This window comes from Aspergillus vadensis (assembly GCF_003184925.1).
Source record: "Aspergillus vadensis CBS 113365 unplaced genomic scaffold BO88scaffold_10, whole genome shotgun sequence".
Taxonomy (NCBI): domain Eukaryota; kingdom Fungi; phylum Ascomycota; class Eurotiomycetes; order Eurotiales; family Aspergillaceae; genus Aspergillus; species Aspergillus vadensis.
Window position 1 is genome coordinate 476859 of NW_020292048.1, and position 24557 is coordinate 501415.

The following is a 24557-nucleotide window of genomic DNA, read 5'->3' on the forward strand; positions in this document are numbered from 1 at the left end:
ACTTCTTCTACTGGTTGGATTACGGGGAGGGAAGTGAGTTGGATCTGCCTCAGTGTCCGAGAGAGAAGTTGGAGAGACAGCAGGTGAGGTATTTGTCGCGAGAGGAGCGGATGAATTATCTGGTTGAGGTGGATGGGGCGGGGAAGTTTCGGTGGGCGAAGAATGGGGAGCTTATTTGGACGGATAATGCCCGGTTCAAGGATAGTTTGAGGGGCGTTGTGCCTGTTGAGGAGGATGCGCCGAGGTTTAGGGGGAATACGGATGATGGAAGTCCGGTGTTGTCGGAGACGAGTAATTCGTTGGAGTCATCGTCAGGATATAGCTCCCTTAGTGAACAGGAGGATGCTTTGGGGAGGCAGGAGAAGGATGATTATCAGGCGACAAAGGTGGGTCAGAAGTTGGCGCATGTCAGTCCGGGAACGATCCTCAAGACCTTGAAGGGAAAGTCGTCGAAGAAGGAGGATATGTGGATATTTGTAAGTTTATCGCTGTCGCTTTATTCTTCCCCCTATAGTCTGTGATGTAGTAGCTAACAAGGCAGGTTGCTGATACCACCTTCCGGCTATTTGTGGGCATAAAAGAGTCCGGGGCCTTTCAACACTCTTCATTTCTGCGAGGTGCTCGCATCGCCGCTGCTGGGTTGATTAGGATAAGAAACGGACAGCTACGTAGTCTAGCACCCTTGAGGTATGTGCCCTCGCTATGTTCTAGTGCCTCGGCTGACATCAACAGTGGCCATTATCGTCCCCCTGCCGCCAACTTCCGCGCCTTCATCCATTCATTACAAGATCAAGGTGTCGACATGTCACACGTCTCAATCAGCAAGTCATACGCTGTCTTGGCAGGTATAGAAGGCTACACGCGAGCGAAGCGAAAGGTGCGCGCATTGCAAGAGAAGGTGGATGGTGCGAAGCACAGGCTACACCAGAGGCATGAGGGAGACGAAAGTCATCAACGCGGCGAGAGTACCATCAATAAAAACGAAGAAAATGATGCGGCCCAGCAGACTACGTCTGGAGGAAACGATACCCATACAAAAAGGAGCTTCGATCTTCCGTTTCGTCAGAAACCGATCTGAGACAGCATCAGTACAGGATACTAAAAGAAGCTTAATCATTATTACACGCGAATCAGAGGAGCATCCACCAGTTTCTTCATATTCCCACTTCACCCTCCCCACGACTCTCCTTCTGCTCCAACAACCAGTCCTTCATATCAAACCCCTCCTCTTTCAACAGCCCCGGATCCGCATTCCACACGAATGTCACCCCAGGGACCTTCGACCCATCCCTAAACTCAATAACGCACCCCTTCTTCCGATACATGTCCGTCTCATACTCTGCCAAGCGATCCTCCTCCGCCGGCGAACGCACCTTATACCCGACCCCGTAAATCGGCTTTTCAGGATATCCGTCCAACAGCGCAGGAAATTCACCCCACATTCTCATCCCATGCTCCATTATCATCCCTGGACGGATGGGCGGTTTATCCTGACGCTTAAGCACCTTTGCTAGGAAAGAAGGGTCGCTGAGGCTGCCGTAGAAGAAGAAATAATGCGGTTGGAAGAGTTGGGGGTCACGCTGTGTGTTTGAAGCGGGGCGATCTGATGTTGTTTCTGATGTTGCGGAGGGGAATTGGGTGGATTGTTGTTGTGTATTTGTTGCTGCTGAAGACATTCTTCTTCACTATGTATATTATATTCCCAATTATTAGTTATTATGAGCTCTGAAGTTTTCATAGGACAACTGCAGCGAGAGACGAACAATGAACACCCTCATATTATATAGATGCAGTGATGTCAGCATGTCGAACTCCATGTGATAGTACTCCTCATAACAAGCTTTCCATATTGGTGGCTCACCCGCTGTTCTTGGAAAGTTTATCGTGCCCGGAGTCGCTTAATCTGGCTTCTTTCGGCGCTGCTATCATTACCCCTTGGACATATTCACTCCCCCTGATCTGGCAATATAAAGAACATCATAGACGGGCATGCAGCATTTTCCTCGTTGACTACTTATTTGCCATCACGAGAATGCGGTCTGCTCCATCAAGGATGTCAAGTTTTCCTGACAACCTTGGCTGCTCGGCAAATTGACCTCGGAATCTCATCTAAGATCACTCCACCATCGACTGGCCAGTCCCGGGCGTCAGTCGAGAGCAGTCACATACTATTACGCAATCAAATGCTTGATCTCTCAGCCTTATCGTAAGGCTGAATGGGAATGATTGAGTTGTTCAAGACCGTTTGTCGAGTGGGACGACGGATCAGAAGGCGCGAGGCATGATACCACGCATCCGGTGGACAGGCCTGCTCGCAGTCCCATCCGATAATAGCCAGGAAAACAAGAACTTCCGATAATATCCCCGAACACTCAACTTTTAACGCCGACAACGGGAAGAAGAAAACCGATGAAGCTGATATGTGGACTCGTCCGAAATTACTCTACGGCATGACTAACCTTCTTTGAGCGACCGGAAATTCTGATACCCGCCTGCTTGCTACCTACTAATCTCCAACCTCGCATTTCTGTCAGTGACCCCTCTCCAACTGAATGCCAAGATCACTCGGGAGTTCCGGCTTAGCTCTCGTTGGTTGGGCAAAGTGACCATCGAAGGAACCCACAGGTCTACTGGAGACAGGCATCACGCCAGATGCAGGATATTAGGAGTGTTAGTGTTACATTAGCCTTGAACAGGATATCACTGGAGGGACTGCTTTGTGGGCCCGTCATGGATGCCACTTGTGGAAGGATTTCCGACTTGCTTGCGTCTTGTCGGCTCAGGATATGAGCGTGATGAGGACATGTGTAAGCTTCCTGGGGGTTAGTTGACGCAGCAATTGAGATACGTTATGGCTCTAATTCCCTTAGGACACCTCCAGAGATAGACTTGGGACACCGAATGACGCGGAAACCGCGGAAATGCAACTACCTTACGTACTGCGCCGAGCAGTCACAACCATCCGGGCAAAAGGGATCAGATAAGGCGCCTTGTCTCAGTTGATTCGCTAATATGGCCAGTGATTTGACGTTCATTACCCGCTAAGCATGCGAGTACCACGCTAGCGCGATATGAACCACGGGAGAAATGCAATCTCCTCACGATGCCCCTTTTTTCACTTGCGCGCTGGGCAGAAGTGCTTACACCTTAGTCAATTGAGACAATGCACCTGCTAAATCGCGAACAAATTATACAGGCCCTCGAACAGATTGCTATCTTCATGTCATCACCATGGATCAATAATTTCCCAGGTTGCAACATTCCGGGTCGATTCGATCACGGCCAAGTCGCCAAGAAAGCTTTTGCGCGGGCACACGAAACCCGAAGGGTCCACCGGAACCACAGGCACCCATTCGCCTTATAGGGCTGGGGGTTTTTCGTCCAAACACGACCCACTAAGGCTTAGATTAGTCCGAGGGAGATTTGTGGGTGCCGACAATCCGTGGCAGAATAATCCCTCACCCGGTGACCTGGCTTGTTGGCAAGTTTTGTTGGATATATTTAAGACACGCCGGCCCGGGATCGATCTTATCTGATGCCACCTATCTGATCTGATAACTTTCCATGGTCCTGGTCTTATTCAGCTATTGATTTTGGTGCGGAAATGGCCACCGACACCAAAGATGGTCTCGACAAGGAGAGCGTCTACCCAGTCGAGGATACCGACCGTGGTGAGTTTGAGTTTTTCTGCTTCACCCCTGCCCCTGTTGTCGCTGCTAACACAACCACCAGCCGAGATAGATTCCCAGACCGAAGTACTACGGGCGGCAGGCATCGGTATCCACGAAGATGACCCAACAGAACCTATACTGACGCTGAGAATGTGGGTTCTCGGTATAGGATTCTGCATTGTGGCTAGTGGGTTGAACACACTTTACACCCTTCGAAAACCATCCATCACAATATCCTCTTCGGTGACTTTGCTGCTGGCGTACCCGCTAGGCAAGCTCTGGGAAAAGACCCTTCCGAGCTGGGATGTCAATCTCGGCGTGTGCCGATTCAACCTGAATCCGGGACCGTTCAACCAGAAGGTAAGCATTGGTCAGCCGTACGCCTGCCTTGTCGTCCAAATGTACTAATAGGTACTCGATATAGGAGCACGTTTTAGTCTACATCATGTCGAACCTTAGTATCTACGTCCGACTTGGAGCAGACGTCTTGACAGAACAACAGATGTTCTACGGATATAAAGCCGGCTGGGGCTTCCAGATTCTGATCACGTTAGGAACATTCCTGGTCGGCTTCTGCCTGGCTGGCTTCTTTCGGTCCGTGGTGGTGGCCCCTAAGGAACTTATCTGGCCAGGTGTGCTGAGCACGACTTCGCTCACGACAACATTGCACAACCTAGCTCAAGGGGATCTACAAGGAGTGTAAGTATACTGCTATATCTGAAAGAATTCAAAAGTCTAATGAGAAGTAGTAAGGATACGTGGAAAATGTCTCGTTACGCATTCTTCAGTCTTGCCTTCTGCATCTCCTTCTGCTGGTACTGGTTCCCAGATTTCATCTTCCCAGCGCTGAGCTATTTCACTTTTCCATGCTGGATCAACCCCAAGAGCACAGTGGTCAATCAGCTTTTCGGCATGGAAAGTGGTATGGGCCTGCTGCCTATCACGTTTGACTGTAAGTACCCGGCTCATGACTGTGCCACAGCCAGGCTAATACCTCGCTAGGGAGTCAAATCTCCTACGTCGGATCGCCACTGCTGATTCCGTCGTGGGCAATCATCAATGTCTTCTCCTCCCTGGTGTTCTGGATCTGGATTGTCGCTGTCGCTTGCTACTACCGCAATGTATGGTATACAGGCTACCTTCCTTTCCAGAGCTCGTCAGGTATGTAACTTGCTGTCTGTTGAGCATGTCCTCATACTAATCCATCTCCTCAGTCTATGATAACACCGGCGCCACCTACAAAGCATCCAAAGTTGTCAGCAAAGCAACTGGCTACAAACTAGATATCGAAAAATACAAGGCCTATTCTCCGGTTCGCCGCCTTGCCACATTTCCACCATCCCTACTGACTCAAACACATCAGGTCTACATGCCCGTAACCTACGCCTTGAACATGTTCGGTCTATCATTCGCGACCTTGAGCTCCCTCCTGGTTTGGGTGATCCTCGAGAACCGCCACGACATAGCCGCAGGCGCTCTGCGAGTCCCTCATGTCGTGCGCAGCTATTTCTCCAAGGACAAGAAACACACCGACACCAATTCGGGACACCGTGATGTCCCATTCCTATGGTATCTAGGCGCAGCCGTACTGGCACTATTCATCTGCATGTTTAGCGTGGAATACTGGAACGTCGAACTGCGATGGTACGGCGTCTTGCTAGCTTGCGCAGTAGCCATGGTCTTTTACGGCCCGGTAAGTGATATCCCACACCATCCACAACTAGTTCAAAGGTTAATAATAGCTCAACTACACAGCTCGCAATCGTATACGCGACATCCAACCTGAAAATCAACATCGACATCTTCTGCCGCATCGTCGCCGGTTTCGTCTTTGAAGGCAAAGTCCTCGCCAACATCTGGTTCTTCGACATTGGCTACATCACCACCATCAAGGGCCTCTACTTTGCAGAGGACATGAAACTCTGCGATTACTGCAAAGTACATCCCCTCCCCCACCTGCCACTACCCACCACTCACCCTCCGACATCCCCAAAAACTAACATAATTCATAGATCCCACCCCGCAAAGTCTTCATCGTGCAATGCGTCGGCATGATCTTCGGAACCCTCAGCTCGGTATCCGTCCTAAACTGGAGTCTAGGCAACATCAGCAACGTCTGCACCAGCGACGCCGTCAACGGGTTCAGCTGTCCCTTCTCGAGGACAAAATTCAACACGAGTCTCATCTGGGGCGCCATCGGCCCACGCCACTACTTCACCAACGGCATCGGCTACAGCTCCTTACTCTACTTCTTCATCATTGGCGCCGTCCTCCCCATCCCCGTATACTTCCTCAAACGCCGCTACCCGAATTCCCTCTGGCGGAGAGTTCATATCCCGCTGTTTCTGGGCGGGTTGAATTACCTCCCTCCCGCGACGGGGACGAGTTATGGTAGTTGGGCTGTCGTGGGGTTGACGTTTGGGTGGTGGATTCGGAGGAGGGTGTATCAGTGGTGGTATAAGTATAATTTTGTGTTGAGTTCGGCGTTGGATTCGTCGGTGTCTATTGCGGGTGTGGTGATCTTTTTTGCGGTTTATTTTAGTGGTGCGAGTAAGGGGTTTAGTTGGTGGGGGACGGAGGTTTATAAGGTATGTTTTGATTCTTATCTTCCCTTTTTGTTTCCCTTTTGATTGCGTTTGGGGTGGAGGTGGCTAATGAGGGTTGTGATAGGATACGTGCGATTATAAGGGGTGTTCGTATTTGGCGGTGCCGGAGGGGGGGAAGTTTGGGGTTTGAGGGTGGAGGGGTTGAGGGGTTGTATATATGCAGAAGAGGTTGGTGGGCTGAGATTAGTGGTTGCGCGTAATATATATGGTTGGTTGAGGTAGCTGTACATATTCAAGATATCTTATTGATTATATGGATTAGTCTCAATTAACTTATTGTCCCGTGCTGAATGCAGCTTCGGTCTCATGTCCTCTCATCCATGTATTGGATTGCTTCTGCGGGATGTATTGGGTATATAAGTGTCTAAGTTTAACCGAACACCGTTATAATACTTCACTGGCATTACCATATATAGTCTTGCCCACGCAAGACGTGCAGACCAAATAATGCCAGCTTCTTGTTTAGGTAACTACTGGTCGCGTGCCATTTTAGGTGATACAAGTCGATCGGCGTCGCTGTGGACTTGGCGTGCAGGTGTAGGGTCGATGGGATTGGACGTAGTGATGTATTTATCTGCTTTCCTTCATTATCGTAGTAACAAAGAGTGCTTGTTAAGATATTGGGGTGTCTAATGCACCGTTAGTTGTAAGCTTGTATGGAAGAAGGAATTCCTGTGTCGGCGAGTGGTGAGGGGAAATGTCTATTCATTTCCAATGTGTAGCATAAGAGAGCGCATAAATTAGATATGCTATATGCGCCCTATTCTCACACGTGCTCAAAGCCTGGTCGCCACGCGTGAGACAGACTGCATCCCTGTCAGCCCTGTCGCCTGGTCGTGTATTAGCAAGTTCTGGTAGCTTTCGGGAGGACGTCATGTACACCATTTTTATCAGTCCAGTCAGGCACCACGTGCACCAGGGAGTGGCAGACCTTGGTTCCAACGGATATAAGCATTTCGCGAAGTGTATAAGGAAACAGGGCATGCGTCTGGTTACTGAGCATGCTTAGAATTGCCTGATCCAATGCGGAGAAGAGAGTTGGAAAAAGGAAGAATCCCATTGCTGACCACCCCCTCAACACGTGCCGGGATGCTGCTGGGTGAATATCAGTGATCAGCCAATCAGACTGCCAGAAGTCAGCAGGCCCCACTGGGATGGGAGTATTAATGGGTGCCTGAGGACAAGATAGTACTGACCAATCGCTGAGGCGGAAATGCGGCACATGCATGGCTAGCGATATCTTCAGTGGCGATGGAGTTGAAGCTGAAGCTCTCCACTCACCGTCTGCCTGGTCCCCTGCTCAGTTTAGTCTCTCCGCTGCCCTCCGGTCGCAACTAGCCGACCTGGATCAATGCATCGCCGCTCCCCGTCGGCTCCTCCGAAGCCAATTGTTGCCCGGCCTATCTACACGTGTGATCCCTTGCCTCGCTGCGTTTGCTATCGCGACCTGGAGATAAACATGTCGGTCGCGGGGGATATAAACCGGTCGGGCGGCCCCAGAGTTGTCCCCCGATCAGCCAAGAATCCTCTCTGCTTGTCACCAGAAAGCACGCGACCATGAAGGGAACTGCTGCTTCTGCCCTGCTCGTCGCTCTCTCCGCGACGGCCGCCCAGGCCCGTCCGGTGGTCGATGAGCGTTTCCCCTACACTGGGCCTGCCGTCCCGATCGGCGACTGGGTTGATCCCACCATCAATGGCAATGGCAAAGGTTTCCCTCGTCTGGTTGAACCCCCGGCCGTCAAGCCGGCCACCGCCAATCCCAGGAACAACGTCAATGTGATTTCCCTGTCCTACATCCCCAAGGGCATGCACATTCACTACCAAACTCCCTTTGGTCTGGGCCAGCTGCCCGCTGTTCGCTGGGGTAAGGACCCTCGCAACTTGAACAGTACTGCGCAGGGGTATTCCCACACGTATGTATACCACTTCTAGTTGGTATTGCCGCGTGCTGATGGATTCAGATATGACCGCACCCCTTCCTGCTCCCAAGTCAAGGCGGTCACCCAGTGCAGTCAATTCTTCCACGAGGTTAGCATTGACGGTCTGGAGCCCGACACCACCTACTACTACCAGATCCCCGCCGCCAATGGCACCACCCAATCGGAGGTCCTCAGCTTCAAGACTAGCCGTCCTGCCGGTCACCCGGGCTCGTTCAGCGTCGCTGTTTTGAATGATATGGGATACACCAATGCTCATGGCACACACAAGCAGCTGGTCAAGGCTGCCACTGAAGGAACTGCATTCGCCTGGCACGGAGGTGACCTCAGTTACGCCGATGACTGGTACTCTGGTATTCTTGCTTGTGCCGATGACTGGCCTGTCTGCTACAACGGCACCAGTTCGACTCTTCCCGGTGGTGGCCCTCTTCCAGAGGAGTACAAGAAGCCCTTGCCCGCGGGCGAAATCCCCGACCAAGGTGGCCCGCAAGGTGGTGATATGAGCGTGCTGTATGAGTCCAACTGGGATCTCTGGCAACAGTGGCTCAACAACGTCACTCTGAAGATTCCCTACATGGTCTTGCCTGGTAACCACGAAGCCTCGTGCGCCGAGTTTGACGGTCCCCACAACATCCTCACTGCTTATCTGAACGACGACATTGCCAATGGCACTGCTCCCACTGATAACTTGACCTACTACAGCTGCCCGCCTTCCCAGAGGTAGAATTTCCTCTCCTAATCCTGAGGTGTAGTAGCTAATCGCTGCAGAAACTTTACCGCTTACCAGCACCGCTTCCGCATGCCTGGTCCCGAGACCGGTGGTGTTGGTAACTTCTGGTACTCGTTCGACTACGGTCTTGCTCACTTTGTCTCCATTGACGGCGAGACCGACTTCGCCAACAGCCCTGAGTGGAACTTTGCCGAGGATGTGACCGGCAACGAGACCCTGCCCAGCGAAAGCGAGACCTTCATCACCGACAGTGGCCCGTTCGGCAATGTCAACGGCAGTGTCCACGAGACCAAGTCCTATGAGCAGTGGCACTGGCTGCAGCAGGATCTGGCCAAGGTCGATCGCAGCAAGACCCCATGGGTGATAGTCATGAGCCACCGTCCTATGTACAGTTCTGCCTACTCCTCGTACCAGCTGCACGTGCGCGAGGCGTTCGAGGGTCTACTCCTCAAGTATGGCGTTGACGCCTACCTTTCTGGGTGAGTCACCCGTGTAATAAGGGTCCGCATTTTCCGCTAACGAATTCAGCCACATCCACTGGTACGAGCGTCTCTATCCTCTGGGAGCCAACGGCACCATCGATACCGCCGCCATCGTCAACAACAACACGTACTATGCCCACAACGGCAAGTCCATCACTCATATCATCAACGGCATGGCTGGCAACATTGAGAGTCACAGCGAATTCAGCGACGGCGAGGGTCTGACCAACATCACTGCCCTGCTGGACAAGGTCCACTATGGCTTCAGCAAGCTGACCATCTTCAATGAAACTGCCCTCAAGTGGGAGTTAATCCGTGGCGACGATGGCACTGTTGGTGACTCGCTGACCCTTCTTAAGCCGTCTCATGTTGCCGGTGGTAAGAAGTTTCACTCTTAAGCTGTGTTGTGCAATTGGAAACTATTTCAACGGCTGATGACAAGTCCGATTGATGTGGAATGAGATCCGAATGTCTGGAATGTAATCATGATGGAAAAATGTGGGCATGTACATGACAAAAGTACTTAGTATATAATGAATGGCTTGGATTAATGCATCGTCCTGAAGTAGTCTTTTGCTGTCTACTGAGCGATGCGATTGCCAGGTATGGGAGGAGCGCTGCGCTGCATCAGGCGACACGATCACAACATCGTAAGCACTACGTCCGCCATATTTACATCTGTAGATAAGCCAATACTAGTATTACTTGTACCCTTTATGTCTCCTTACTCGATATTACTAGCTTATGCACTCCAATGAACCCCAATAAGCCACTCCTTCCTACCAGTCCTCCACAGGAGAGTATACTACTATACCTGGCCTCTACAGGACATCGGAATGACCCAAGCTATATTATCTCACTGCGCAATAACCCAAGCAGACTCCATCTCATGCCGGAGACGAGATGGCTCTCGCCGTGCAGAAGCAGGATATTCCCAGAACTAATGCTGTTGAGACGCAATGTTCCTTGACTATCATGTCTATATCCAGCATGAATGCAGGACTATCTTCAACTATAAAAGGCAGAAGGGATAGACATGGTATACAACCTTTCATTATCACCGGTGTGTCACACAACGGACTGGCCTTTCGACTACAGTCCTTCACCTTGATTCGCAATGGACGATAAACCTACGGCCGCTAGTTGGGATTCCAACGAACTGTCTCCCTCGTCTATTTTTTTTGAGGAGGATCATCCATCCCATCATCCAACATCAGTTGCATCCGATGCGGACAATGAAGCGGATACTGAGGCGGGTAACGAAGCGGATAATGAAGCGTCGTCCCTTCTTCATTCACGCATGAGCGATGATGACCCACCTGAGGAATATCGACCACCGGGCCAATACACGATAACATCCTATGAGTATCAAGGGGAAGAGTATCATGGGCAAACGGATACATTTATCACGGCATCGGACGCAAGTAACATTCTCAAGGAAGCCGATCCTCCAATCCCCTGTGTGCTGTGGGGTATCATGTTAAGATATATCTTCGAACATGAAATCAATGATAGTAGCGTACGTCTAGTACATGTAACACGTTATTTTGTACAGAAGCCTGTGCTTACCAACGAGGCAGATACCAATCTCAGTAGACCTGGTTGTTGAGGACGAACAGGTGAAAGACGCCATTGAAATCTTGCGCAAGGCTGGGTTCAAAGACGATGACAACTACCCAGGGTGTCCCTACAACGAAGGAGCCTGTCCTGTCAACGAGCTCAAGCCGGTTCACGTTTTCCACTTGTTCGATTCATTCTCTCATACCCGATTGGAGGAGTTTCTTAATGTGACAAAAGGACCTCAACTGCATCACGATCTAAGACTCCACTGCAAATCCAATGTGTACTGGAAACTTCCCAAGTTTACTGTGCAGACGGAGGCCAACGAGGCGGACGAAAGCTTTATGCTAACGTTAGACCGCAGGCTCCCCTGGGAGGGAGTTCATCGACCCAATGTTAAGGATCATCCGCCCACTAAGAATCCCCTGGTTCTGCCCACTCCTGCTCGGTTCGCCGAGGCCCTGGTTTACCTGAAGGCGCGAGACGAGCATTTCAAGAAAACCGAAATATGCTGGGAGGAGGTTCTGAAAGAACATTTCAAGCCATTACTTTACGTAGCTCAGCATGGCGCCCTATTCGAGTTGGACGCAAAAAAGAAAACCCTCAGCGAGACATGCCGAGAATGGTGGGAATCATGCAGGACTGGGGAATATACCAGCATACCCTCCACGAAACTGCTGGATAAATTGGAGAAAGATATAAGACTCGAGATGGGGGTGTCCGGTGAACCAGAGCCCATTCCTCTCGACAGCCATTGGGGACAAGAAAATCCTCCGGATAATAGAACGAGCATATCACCCCGTGCACCGTATTCAACAGATGATGAGGCGGGACCCTTTCGAATGTCCGAGTCCGATAGGGCGGTGGATACAGACGAATAGCTCTGGATACATAGTTATGTGTCTTTAAATCACACTTCTTGCTTTTATTGGATTCCTTCGACGAACATACTGTCTGTGAATCTCTCTACACTTGTAGTTGACAAACTCGGTAGTACGCACCGTACTTAGACTGGAAAGAACAACTGAAAAGAACTTGTATTTATTTACGTAGACTGGCAACACAATGTCACAGCTCTTTCCCTGTGCCCGGTGTGTGAATTAATATTCATCAGGCAGGAACTATGAAGAGCTGACATTACTACCACAATATCCTTCTACCATATGCCTCTGCTCCCCCTCACATCCCCTACTACAGCTCTCCTAATTGCCATCTTTTGTCACTATCTTTTTAGAACATCCATATCTCAATTTGTATACCGTCGTATATGTACCACCATGACAAGACAACAATCCATGTACCAGTTCCTGTTCGAGCGCTCACAAACCCCAATTGTCTCCTACAGATTCGCTTCATCCATCAGCTCTGTGCTCAAAGCCGAGGGTATTCCATGTCTACTATGGGGTGATCTAGCGATGAGGGCTATGGGTTACCACAGCATAGCACAAGTACATACCCTCCTCAACCTTCCCCTCTATCTGCTAACCTCCTACAGAACCTCGATCTTATACTCGAGGACGAGCACTTGACACGAGCCGCCAACTTTTTCCGCAACTACGAACATGTCCATGGATACCCTTACTTCCTACGCTGCGCCTCAGCCACTGCCACGACCCGTGAATCAGGCCGCCCGATGCCTGTCCACCGCTTTCACGTCTACACCCACCCTGAGATTACCATGACCCCATCCCAAGCTTCACAAAGCTCTGGTGCTCAGGGACCAGCAGCAGCAGAACAAGGAGAGATACCCCATATCGACATATGTCTCTACTCCAAGCGGTGGTACTTCCCAGGCAATCCCCCAATCCCGACCGGGATCCCTCGACCAACGAACCTGAGCTATATGTTGAGTAATGACGGCCGACTACCCCTGACGGGTTATCAGCAAGGTCAGCCCAACTTCGGCCGCTTTCCGCAGGATATTGCCCCGGTTGTAATGGCAAAGCCGGCTCGGTATGTTGAAACGTTATTGGTTCTCAGGATCAACTTCGGTACTTGGTCGGAACAAACCAGGTGGTGGAGACTGACTCTTGCTCGGATGACGACCACTGGGTTCGGCAATGGTCCGGACGATGACCCTCAGCCGGTTATGTTTGGTCCGTTGTATGATCCTGAGTGTTTCCGGGAGGAATTTCAGCGTTGGTGGAATTTAATGCGGGCCAGAAATATTGAGGCCGTTTTGGCAGAGGAGGAGAATATGGGGGTTTTGTTGAGGTCGCCCAGTACGCCTGTTGGAGGGCCGTGGGTTCCTCTTTAGCTGTTGGCTACATGCGTTAGTGTTGTCTTTTATGGTCTTTGGTTTTTGGATGTTGGCATCGGAGATGCTGTGATTATGGGACATGTTCGTGGGTGATGTTTATTATTAATGTTTAATGCTTAGGTAGTTTGTAGGGTTAGAGACATATTAGTCGTCTAAACATATCTATCGTTCTGTTTAATCACGTTCAAAAAATTCAGCACTTGGACGCTGTCGTCCTTCACATGATAAGGCTGTCCACTTCCCAAATTGACCACCATTTTGTTTTTCCGGTCCCATTCGTAGAACCTAACGTGCTTACCAATTGCTACTATAACCATATATGCCATACTGGCGTCCCTTTGATGAGGAAGCGATGTCCCCGAGGTAGACATTCAGTTGACGCACTCCTTCTGCCCATCCGCTGTTTTGCCCTTCCTTTGCGAAGCGTTTGCACTGCGTCACCAAAAACCGCGTTGGTCGTCTGCTCTGCGCCCTGTGGTGCTGATTCCACACGGACGACTCAATATCGGTGTATCCTGCACTCCCCCCCCTTTTTCCCTCCATGCTGAGGACGATGAACGAAATCCTCACTTGGAGGAAAGTGGATATTGAGGATTAGGTTCCATAATCCTGTGATGACTCCTTCTTGCTGGTAGCGGTTCATAACCCTCATCTCGTCCTGAAAGGCTTGATTCTCCGTATACTTCAGTGAAAGACATGAGTTGTGACTTTCATATTGTACAGTGGGGGCAATCATACATTGGCCATGTCTGAAGATTTTATCGACCCGGTAAATTGTAAGCTAAACTTCTTCTTTCTTCCCAAAGCACAGTTGCTGGTCCCACGGATTTTGATTTGGAGTTTTTCCCTGAGGCATTTTACTCATTTTCCTCGCGAGACTGATAAGAAGCAAAGATATCACACCTGGACATAGAAGGTGCAACCCCGTAGTTCCCATTTTCACATACAGTTGGTCTACTCCCCTTTTTTATGCTCTACCAACCCGCATCACTTGATCGTTTTTGTTAGGCCATATTGAACCGCTATTTCCTCCAGCAGCGTAAAGAAACGCTTTCTGTCCAAACCAGCCTGGCTATGCTCAAGAACCTCCAACTTCAAACAAAGCCATCGCCAATCTAAATCTTCGTGTAAGATACTCTGTATCTCACTGAATAGATCAAGATTAAGCCGTAGCTTCCAATAACCTTTGTCAACTGTCCATTGAATTCCTTCCAGGACTGAGCAGACATCCTCATACGAAAGATAATCCATGACCATATATTGTAACTCCATTGGAAGACGAATAAGCCATGAATCGGTAGAGCATGGTATATTGCTCGCTTTTATTTTAGCTCTATTCCTGCATCGAGTGACAAATCGGCGAACCGATGTCATTCCAAGAGGATCTGTTATATCTCATGCGTTATTTCATCATTCCTACTAATTATATAGATGAGAGTGTATGAAAACCTACCTCTAGGTTCCATCAGTAGGAATGACTCTACAGGATCATCATAATAGATATATAAGCATTCCTTGAAACAGCGCATTCGCAACGCGCGAGACAGGATACCTAAATTCTCCTTTGTAAGGTGATGATGCCAGTTATTAACACGGAGAAATTCTCTCCAGCATCTAGCGTGAACCAAATACCCAGCAAGACTAGACTGTTTCTCAATATTCTCCTTACATTGTACTAGCTTAGGCGCCGCTAGTCTATGCCGCCAGATTCTCTTGTAGTTCCCGACACTTATAAGCCCATCATCTTCATTCCACGGCGCGTGGAACTTGCGCCACGGATAGAAATTCTGAGAAATCCCAGATAGCTTATAGCTCCGCGATTTAGGGTCAAACATAACTAGTAGGTAAAAAGAAGAAAAATCAGCATGAGTCATCTTTCTACCAGCAGCAGAGATATTGCAACATACTCAGCCGAAAGAGGGTTCGCCAACCAGGATATGTAAGGGCATGAAGCTCTTCTAATTCGTGAGCCGTGTATGTGATTTCAGAGGCATTCGGCCTAGAGTAAGTATCCCGGCCAAGGGAGTGATCTCTCGGGACAGTGGTAAACCCACTGCAACAGATGTAGCAGAATGGTACCCACTTATATGATGGATTTGGGTACGGATCGATATCGATATCTGGCCAATTTGCATTATGATCCTCCATTCTGTTCGTTAATTTGTATAAATGTGCGACTCTATTAGTTTTATCTTCGTTCGTTGGGTTTTTAAATACTTACCTTCCTTGGCAGACACTGACTTCCGACTTTGCCTATCATTATGACCTCAACTATGTTGTTTGCACACCGGAACTGTTTGATGGATGCCTTTTCGGGCTTAATAGTTGTCTTTCAGCATACCTTTCCCGCGTAGTAATGAGGTTAAGATTCAGCCTTTACCTTGAATCAAAAATAGTATATTATAAGCACAACCATCGTCATTTGTGTGCCCTTCATTTGGCAATTCGTAGGTCAGGTGATTACAAGAAAATACACAAACCAAGCGGAAGCTTCGAGCTCTGTGCCATTACTTTGGGACTCATAGCACCTCGTGACAACCTCTTCAGATATTCAGTCAATTGGGCTGGATTTTCACTGGACTGAAAAGCATGCCCTTGGGGCTTTGCGGATACTATATTACATTCCACGTTAGTCATGGAACAAGAGGTTCTGTCTATGTCAAAGATAGCTGATCATATGTAAAGAGAATTCATTTTACTTATACTATGATTTTAGACGCAACATAATGCCATGATAGTACCAATGATTAAGGCTCTGGTACGGATATGTGGCGAGAAGTTCGACATCTAAAATCGTACTATCATAACTACGTCTCCAGATAGAATAGCAAGCTTCAAATGGTTTTATACTGAGAGCCTACTTGAATATGTAACAAATAATGGCCAGGTCCTACCCAAGGACCAGAGTCAGAAAGATAATGATCTAGAGCCCTCTCACATTGATACTAATCATTGTGGGCAGGGATGCATATCCTATATATTGAATAAATGTCTTCATCTCTAGGTTCCGTATAATTCATATTGGATTATGTGGAATATTTTGTTTCGTTACTGGGCTAGTGAAAGCAAGATGCCGTGATTATGGGTCATGTTCGTGGGCGACGTTATTTTTAATGTTCAATGCTAAGGTAGTTTGTAGGATAGAACACTGAGGCATACCAATCTATTGGATCAGAACGCTTTATTTTTTGAATTCCAACATTCCCAGCACTGACAGTGTAACATGCAACCTTAAGCTATTTCCGCTTTCTGTCCATTCATCTCCCTATCCCCACCATCTACTACCTATGATCAAAAAGTTCACATTGAAACCACCTAATGACACGCTACGCAACCGTAGCTACCAGGTTCACAAACCCATAACATCGCAAGCAAACGCACTTTCTCCTAACCAAGCAACCAGCAGCAATCATGAGACTAGACCAAATCAGTCGAACATATACAGCCCAAGACCAGAAAAGCAAGAATCATAGCTATCCGGAATGTTGATAATGGTTAGATCATCTTCCAATAATAACCATCATTAACTTTGAGCTAATAGTTCCCGCTCAGTCCAGACCCATCATTGTGGGTGGTATCTGTTCAATATGAGGGACAGCTACCGCCATACTGGCCAGGCAGGCAGGCAGCCCCACACCGGCTGGCCTTTGCTCACTCATCTCAGGTCATACCCTCCGCCTACCCTAGAAGGGTAAGGTCTGTTCCATATAAATAAGGTAAGATGGTATTACTAGTAGTGTTCACCCTCTTCTTCCTACTTTAGTTGTTTCAGTGCCGTACGAACATTGTATCTGTGGAAATGGCAGGCAGGCGGTGTGTATGTGTCTTCCTGCTTCAAAAGCAAGCCTTAATCTATATGGAACAGAGACACGCCACCTTCTTCTGGTAGGCGATTGTTCACTCCACTTCGTATTCTCCTTTCATCCAAAGTCCTTCTGAAATTGGTGGGCTCTTTCTGATATCCTATATACTAGAAAAGCAGTCCGGATATTGTGCAGTGTTCAAAAACTTGCGGACCGGAAACACCAATGGCGAGAAAGGGAATTTGTATATCCAAGATGGTTGGACATTTTGCGAATGCAGTAGGTTGGGGAGTGGTTGTTCAAATCGATGGGGTGTTGATGAGAAGAATCTCCTTCGGCAAGAGGTAGATGCTAGCCCGGATAGAATGTACTGGCATAGTTCATCTCTATTTTGCTAGTGATGTGGTGGTGTAGATGTGTCTATAGAGCCAGGAGCACCTGGTAAATTTTGAGAAGTGATTTGTTTTATCTGGATGGAGCATCACGTAGGGCTTATCGGTATAGCCCCCGCTCCCTCCGGTAATGCTTGAAGCTAAGTGTCGAAGGGAGGACGCATCGTAAGTGGTTCCAACGCGTGTATCTTTCGGTGTGATCTGGTTCCCTATCTTCGAGGAAGGGCCAGCTTGAAAGATGATGGGGATTGCTGTCACTGATCGGACAAGTTTGTATTCTTCAGATATTCTGTATGTATAGGTAGGTATGTATACAGCATGCAGGCCTATTGGCTGTACTTGGTGTCATTTGCGTAAGACTTGTCGTTGGTGAGATTGCTGTTTGTTCGTTTGTCTGAGGAAGATGCTGACATAGCTTTTGAGACGTAGGTTTACATGAAATGTGGAGCCAGCAAACACCATACCGATACTGCCATTTCTTTCTCTTTGCTTCAATTTTCAAGACTATCTGAACTATAGAGAGAAATTAACGGCCCATTGGAAAGTCACTCAGCAGCCACAGCCAGTCAAGAGGCCAGGCATGATGATGTATATATTCATTATCGTCGACAAGGATCGTTGGGATGTAGTCTTCCAAGACACAACGACCAAGCAATATATTGTCTATCCTGTTGTATATCTTGCTAATTCCCTGTATCTCTGACGTTTGGAAGAAGCCCCAGGCCAGACCAAAATGGCAGTATTCAAAGTGATTTCAGCACGCGATACCGCCAATCTATATTGCAAGTGGGTGGGTGGTACAGAAGTCATACCGCGGAAGTGGAAGACTACTCATTGCTTCTGGATGTAACCCTTCCATTGGGGTTCATAGTCTCCAGATTATAATGCGGGTGTGATGCAAATGACGAATCTGATTGTAAGCGACACAGCGGTGTAGAGCTTTTTCTTGATCCACTTGCAGATTGTATGGTTTGTATTGTCGTTGCCATGTTCTGCTTCGGATCAGACTTGGCTTCAGGTGTGGGTGAGCCTGGCATCGGAAACCGCCATTACTTTTGTTGGTATTAGTGCACAGATTAGACTCAATGTGTATGAATTTTTTTCCTGGCCAAGTGGGATTATCCGTGTTATCAAGCTCCTGATATGATAAGATGGTGTTTCGCCAGGCTGTTGTTGAGAAGGGTGTGCACATGTCGATCTTCAGTTTGGAGAGGTGCGCGAGGACAGAGATTGATGATTCTGTCTCTGTTATTGTACACTGACATCTGACGCCAGAGCAGTGTAATCGATATGCTATATAAGATCCAGGGTCGGAGAGAGTTGTGCTCGTTGGCAATTTTACTCTTGTAATTCCCCATTGACTGGCGCCAGAGCATTATTGTTATTCCTTATGTAGATAGACAGAATGTAGCGATGATGGTGGTCGCATGACAGACTGCGGCGGGTAGCTTTTTTCATTAGAATTAACCAGAAGCACAATGACATGTTGCGTCGTGATCACAATTGGCTCACGCTGCAATTAGGTAAAGTTGGGCTGGATGCATAGCTCGAATGTGGCCCTTTGGAAAGGCCTGTTGGGTCAGCCGTTATATCATCGTCACTGTCCATCTATGGCGAGAAGGGTATCAACCGTATGGTCTGACCACGTGCAGTAATTCGTTGGCAAGGACGCAAGCGAGACATATTGTCAGGCATATGAAGATACTCGTCATTGTGCCTCTCAGGGCAGAAGTAGATTCACCGCATGTCATTGAATGTTCCATACATCCTCTCAATCTCCCCCGTGACTGTGTAGTAGGCTTTGCTGTAAACGAAGAATTCCTTTATATATAATGCTCGAAGGCGTTTGGCATAGAGCTCCGCTCTCTCCAGACCAGATAGCACGACTCACATCGACAGGAGACGTGGCATCGAAAAAAGCACCCGGACGAAATAAATATATCGTCTCGCTTGTCACTTTATGTGGTTAACTTAGCCCGGAATTGCCCATCCATTTATTGGTCTCAGCCGCCACCATAGCAGGTGTTTGTAGAGGTATCATTTGTAAGATATTCATCCACACACAGAGTCACCCCTTCTGAGGCACCCAAATAACTGTCTCTGGCAAGCCTAGGATAACTTGGAGGACCAACTCTACCGCACACTTGATTCTTCTGTCTTCAGGCTGCAGTAATTGTAGTTGTTGTTTACGCGGGTAGTGTATGTCCTGGCTGAGTAGCATGAGAACTCGATTGTTGTTGGACTGGTAGACATAGTAATCACTGTTTTTCTTTATATTGCTGGGTTTCAGAGACACTTGACTCTCTGGGTGCCTTCTCTATACGATTCCATCATCATTTTACCACTGCAGGTGATTCTGAGGGCAGCATGATAGGACGAGACACGTTTCGATCAACTAAAGTCCCTTCACTTCGGCCATTGTAGCCATGATCTCTGCCTTATGCATACATTATATATTGGGTCGTAATATAAGCATTGAAATAGGGGCCGAATCGAGTGGTCCGTAGAGACGTGAACGAGAGCTGATTGATTCAAAGCCAGATCGAGGGGGTTCCACCTGCCTTATATACTTGTTTTCGACTGTAAAGCCAGCGGAATTTGCCCTCTATATTGACATTATTAGCCTCTCACTGACTTCTACACCGGATCTTACCTTCCCCAGAGATAAATACTATGAATACTGCTGCAAAGGCAAGCTCACCTACCGGAGGCTACCTCTTGTAGCTGAGCAGAAACCCGTAGATTTGGGCATCACTCGGGCATCTTCGGTGCCTCTGATAGATAGTAGAGATATATTCGTAGAATGTGGTGGAACTTTACGTGTAGGGGGGATTCAGGAACCTAGTGCTCGCCTCAAGCTTCCTTCGTTAGGATATGGTGTCCTTAGACTGCGTGAACTTTCAAAATTTTGATCTTGAAATTTTCTGTGTTACTGGCCTTTAAAATGGAAGACCTCTGTTTATCTGTTTGTTTATACTTCACAGAGCCATGTACGACAACAGCGTGGATAGGTGCGGAAGCCCATAGAGATTCAATTCACTGGAGTACGCTTGCTCAGGAGCCGTGCTAGAGATATCAATGAACGAGGTAGGTTGTTCGAAGAAGTTCATGCACCGTTCCACTATGACTTTCTTTCTCAAGGGGGTTATGAAAGCGTTGTGCTATCCCCTCCCGACTGATTCTGAACGAAATATTGTACCTCATTCCATATGGTTGGACAGATAACATTCTGTGTAAGCGGGTCAAATGGGAACAACGTGAGCTGTTGACTGAACTCTTCTTCATCTGAGATGCCTATTTGCATCACCAGTTCCGCGATAGCTGCAACCGACCAAGCCCTTAATGTGGGAGAAGCAACATTGCAAGCAGCAAGATATAGGGTCCAAAGACGAAAGCTGGGCGGAAACCAATCTAATGCTTCAGCATTCCCCAGAAGCCGCCGCAGCTGTGAGATAAGTACATCGCTGGTCGATGCACCAGGGGGAGACTCATGAAACACCGCATTGATCAGTAGTAAAAGGCTTAGTCGACAGACCTCCAGGGCTTGCGTTCTGGAACAATCGTCGCCATACTGCATTGAAAGAAGTGTATACTGTAGTGATGTCATCCAGAAACGGATTCTCGCGACGACGGTTTGGCCGCTGCTCTTTGTGATACTAGAGAACTCCTCGACTAGGGATTGAATATCATAGATCACTGCTTTCAGTGCCCTGTCAATGCGCAGCAGGACATCCAGCTCTTGAAAACCTTCGGCTAGATGGTAGGCTTGCTGACCAGATATCGGAGGTTGTTGGAACCGATCACTGAATATGGGCTTTCGTCCACCATCTAAGGATCCACTGATATCGGCCCTAAAGGATCAGGTAAGAAACTATCAGAACCATGAGAATCAACCCGAGTTACCTATATATCTTTCCCTGTACCATGGGATTGTCATTCAGTGCGTCCAAACCTCCTCGCATGTCAACTAACGCTTTCAGGATTCTCATGTCAACTTCCCATTGATCATGCTGGCCCGCTGCTTTCTGTGCAAGGGTTAGCCAGCACATCCGTCGAATTTTGTATGGAGATCTACCCACTTTTGCGATAGCAATGCTGGCAACGGCAACTATTGTTTCATCCGAAGGCGAATCCACCGAATTCAGGAGTCTCTTTCGAACAATGCTCATAGCTCGACTAATATGCCATATAAAGGCCGGGCTTGCTCGAAAGCGTTGCAGGTCCATTGTAAATAATGATCCACATGCCAGTACTACATGAAGCATTGCTGGATCTTGAAACAGCATTGGTACCCAATAGTCGTCTATTGGATTACAGCCAGCTCTCTTTTCAATTGAGTATAGTGTCTCTGATGCGCGATTTTTGTCTTCGAGAGTATTTTGTTAGCTATGTGTGTACAGGAAAATGAAATTTCACTTCTCACTTACAAAATGCAAAGAGATCGAACATGTATGGTTCCATGGTGATGGGCAGCGCGTCAAATGGATCGGTCTGGTTCCTCTGCGGATATGCATGTGGAATGTGGATGTGGGTCAGGCGAGACAGCTCGAGGTTAGTATCGCCAGGAGTACTCTCGGCTTTCCTCTGGTCCTGACGAGTGCGGTTATTCATTTTGTGGCTTCTGATGGTGGTGCGCTCTTCTTCATCGGTTGGGGCCAACGTGGGCCCAAGGTTGATGAACTTGAAGTTGGAAGCGGCGGCAGGGTGTGCCCTGGACCCCTCAAGGTGTTGCTTCCTCTTTGTCGCTATCTTTGGTCAGCGCATGCTGGTATTCTATTTTAAGATGGGTCTGTAGACTCACATCCTGCGGGACGCCCTCTCCTCTTTGGTGGAGATATCTTGAGTGGACCATTGGTATACTGAAACACCACCGATTCGGATGGTAATGGCCCCGTTGAGAATACCACCTCACTCGGAATGTTATCCATCGAGAATAGATGTAAGACACTGGACGATCCCAGATGCAATATACACGAAGGAAATGCGAAAGAAGAGAAATCAAGGGTCATATGGGATAGTAATCCTGGCGAAAGCGACCGGGCTTAGCGTGGCTCCGTTATCTCCGTCATCGCCAGCCTCAGACACTAACCCAATCGGGTTGCCAGTCTCAGATTAATTCGGCCTAAATAGGAAATCTACTAATTGAGCCAACATAAGGAGCAAAATCGGTCGAATTGATGACCAGAGTATATACGAATTGGGTTGAATTATACGTGGATTCCTTGACTATCTTGGAAATAAGTTTAGGGAGGCTGTACGCATCTTTCAACCAGAGCCTTATATATACTGCGATCATATCCCACATACCGGACTTCTGGTCCATCCTCTTCATCTGCAACTCACTGCAACTCATCTTTCATCAATTTGGAAATATCCTTCAGAAGTGGTATAACTACTTGAGTATCAGATCTCGCAGATCGCTTCTCATTATCATGTCTTCATATTCCTCTCAGACTTCAGCAGAACAGGTAGCACAGGATTGCCAGGATGCCATTGCCAACAAGACTGTGCTCGTGACTGGCGTTAGCCCAGGTGGTCTTGGTGCCGAGTTTGCAAAGGTCATTGCCGTTCACGACCCTTCCCTCCTTATTCTTGCTAGCCGCGATATTGTCAAAGCTCAGCAGACAGCCCAGGAGATCGCAGACATTGCGCCAGGAGTACCCACCCGTCTCCTTGAACTAGATCTGCGCTCTCAGGCCCAAGTTCGAATCGCCGCTAAGGAAGTTCTGACATACAAGGAGGATATAGATGTCTTGGTCAACAACGCTGGTGTCATGGCATCGCCGTTCTCGCTAACGGATGATGGGATTGAGAGTCAATTTGCCACCAATCACGTCGGGCATTTTCTGTTCACCAATTTGATCATGAAAAAGCTAGTGATTCCTGGAAAGACATGCCGGATTGTGAATGTGTCTAGCAATGACCATCAGTTGAGTCCAGTTAGGTTCCATGACTGGAACTTTGACGTAAGTTATCATCATGCCATGCTCCTCCCCCCCCCCAAATGTCGAGATAATGAGTTGATGGGTATATCAGGAAGGCAAGAACTATGACCCCTGGCTGGCCTACGGCCAAAGCAAGTCGGCCAACATGCTCTTCTCTGTGTCTCTAGCACAAAAGCTAGGGAGCAAAGGCCTAACCTCAGTCAGCCTACATCCTGGTACTATCAACACGAATCTGGCGAGAGGAGACTGGAATGAGATGTATGAATCACTCGGTAAGGTCACTTATGTATTCTTTGATGCGAGGGCTTACTGACATTACCCAAGCAAAATGGTTCACAGTACTCGGGTACTTTCGGAGTGGGCAAAGAGAGATAACCTGGAAGTCTATGTCGCAAGGTGTGGCGACGCATGTATTTGCCGCATTTCATCCAGCTATCTCCGCCAGTGGCAAGTATTCTCTATGTGCCGGTCATTTCTTCAAGCTAATCAAGTCTGGCAGAGAATAATGGAGGCTTTGTCCAAGACTGTGCAGTAGTCAGGCCGGAGGAGGTCCGCAGCTGGGCCCGGGATCTGATCGAGGCAGAACGACTGTGGAAGCTGACTGAAGATATCGTTGGCGAAGCTTTTGAGTATTGAGATTGGTGAATGTGGTACATGGTGAGGTAGCGGAGAAATTTATTTGGGCTAAACATGTACTTTCTCTAATGTTGATACGCCTCTGGTGATTTGGCTGTGCTGTTCTAAATAGCATCAACTTGTGGTCATTGCTTGAGAAACCCTGGCTTGTAGATACTTCGTGACTTGTAATCCACGTTGCTATCATAGCATTCACCGTCAGTTGACGTCCGACCTGGCCTGCCCAAAGATAGTAATGTAAGATTGCTTGATGAGCTTGGTGCTAAGGAACACAAGTAAAAGTAGGACTGGCTTTCCACATCTATAGTCCTTCCAACCTATACTTCAGCACCTACCGCCAAACTCCGGGATAAGACGCTGAACATCAGCCCATAAGATAAGGTGTCGGCCCACACAAACGGCCCGGGGAGAGATGTCAGCCCCGGAACAGGACTAGCGTACCACAACTCCGGTAGAGACCATCCGAACCAATTAACATACATCATCCCATCCAGTGACGCAGCAGACGCGGAGAGTGACGGAAGCCAGCGTCATG

General features: G+C 48.4%; 8 protein-coding genes across 8 annotated transcripts; 5 read left to right on the plus strand and 3 right to left on the minus strand.

The window, feature by feature from the left end:
* Positions 1-1154: 1154 nt before the first annotated feature.
* Positions 1155-1676, minus strand: BO88DRAFT_414769 (gamma-glutamylcyclotransferase family protein; the record flags this gene model as incomplete). Its single annotated transcript, XM_025708179.1, has 1 exon — positions 1155-1676. The coding sequence occupies one exon, from the start codon at positions 1674-1676 to the stop codon at positions 1155-1157; it is 522 nt and encodes a 173-aa protein (XP_025563332.1).
* A 1882-nt stretch (positions 1677-3558) lies between these two features.
* Positions 3559-6407, plus strand: BO88DRAFT_443556 (sexual differentiation process protein Isp4; the record flags this gene model as incomplete). The annotated part of the gene is made up of 10 exons (XM_025710034.1): positions 3559-3671; positions 3733-4031; positions 4096-4370; positions 4421-4623; positions 4674-4832; positions 4886-4983; positions 5035-5364; positions 5427-5609; positions 5684-6259; positions 6342-6407. The coding sequence occupies exons 1-10, from the start codon at positions 3605-3607 to the stop codon at positions 6405-6407; spliced, it is 2256 nt and encodes a 751-aa protein (XP_025563333.1). The 5' UTR covers positions 3559-3604.
* A 1158-nt stretch (positions 6408-7565) lies between these two features.
* On the plus strand, positions 7566-10043 carry BO88DRAFT_487671 (purple acid phosphatase family protein). The gene is made up of 4 exons (XM_025712560.1): positions 7566-8190; positions 8239-8934; positions 8983-9423; positions 9473-10043. The coding sequence occupies exons 1-4, from the start codon at positions 7835-7837 to the stop codon at positions 9822-9824; spliced, it is 1845 nt and encodes a 614-aa protein (XP_025563334.1). The 5' UTR covers positions 7566-7834; the 3' UTR covers positions 9825-10043.
* A 500-nt stretch (positions 10044-10543) lies between these two features.
* BO88DRAFT_339490 (uncharacterized protein) lies at positions 10544-11867 on the plus strand (the record flags this gene model as incomplete). The annotated part of the gene is made up of 2 exons (XM_025703031.1): positions 10544-10945; positions 11007-11867. The coding sequence occupies 2 exons, from the start codon at positions 10544-10546 to the stop codon at positions 11865-11867; spliced, it is 1263 nt and encodes a 420-aa protein (XP_025563335.1).
* A 396-nt stretch (positions 11868-12263) lies between these two features.
* BO88DRAFT_414773 (uncharacterized protein) lies at positions 12264-13243 on the plus strand (the record flags this gene model as incomplete). The annotated part of the gene is made up of 2 exons (XM_025708180.1): positions 12264-12434; positions 12482-13243. The coding sequence occupies 2 exons, from the start codon at positions 12264-12266 to the stop codon at positions 13241-13243; spliced, it is 933 nt and encodes a 310-aa protein (XP_025563336.1).
* Positions 13244-14233: 990 nt separating this feature from the next.
* BO88DRAFT_461972 (uncharacterized protein) lies at positions 14234-15394 on the minus strand (the record flags this gene model as incomplete). The annotated part of the gene is made up of 3 exons (XM_025711202.1): positions 14234-14631; positions 14700-15083; positions 15154-15394. The coding sequence occupies 3 exons, from the start codon at positions 15392-15394 to the stop codon at positions 14234-14236; spliced, it is 1023 nt and encodes a 340-aa protein (XP_025563337.1).
* A 5192-nt stretch (positions 15395-20586) lies between these two features.
* On the minus strand, positions 20587-22369 carry BO88DRAFT_435096 (uncharacterized protein; the record flags this gene model as incomplete). The annotated part of the gene is made up of 5 exons (XM_025709507.1): positions 20587-21292; positions 21345-21466; positions 21521-21744; positions 21869-22186; positions 22243-22369. The coding sequence occupies 5 exons, from the start codon at positions 22367-22369 to the stop codon at positions 20587-20589; spliced, it is 1497 nt and encodes a 498-aa protein (XP_025563338.1).
* A 370-nt stretch (positions 22370-22739) lies between these two features.
* On the plus strand, positions 22740-24022 carry BO88DRAFT_443559 (short-chain dehydrogenase; the record flags this gene model as incomplete). Its single annotated transcript, XM_025710035.1, has 4 exons — positions 22740-23407; positions 23478-23658; positions 23711-23833; positions 23886-24022. Exons 1-4 carry the CDS (start codon positions 22874-22876, stop codon positions 24020-24022), a joined length of 975 nt encoding a protein of 324 aa, XP_025563339.1. The 5' UTR covers positions 22740-22873.
* Between the last annotated feature and the right edge of the window lie 535 nt (positions 24023-24557).

Excerpts from the sequence above, each read along its gene's own strand:
- BO88DRAFT_487671 (XM_025712560.1), top strand. The coding sequence starts at position 7,835 with ATGAAGGGAACTGCTGCTTCTGCCCTGCTCGTCGCTCTCTCCGCGACG. Across the intron at positions 8,935-8,982 it reads AGCTGCCCGCCTTCCCAGAG|AAACTTTACCGCTTACCAGC; the intron begins GTAGAATTTCCT and ends TAATCGCTGCAG. Across the intron at positions 9,424-9,472 it reads GTTGACGCCTACCTTTCTGG|CCACATCCACTGGTACGAGC; the intron begins GTGAGTCACCCG and ends TAACGAATTCAG.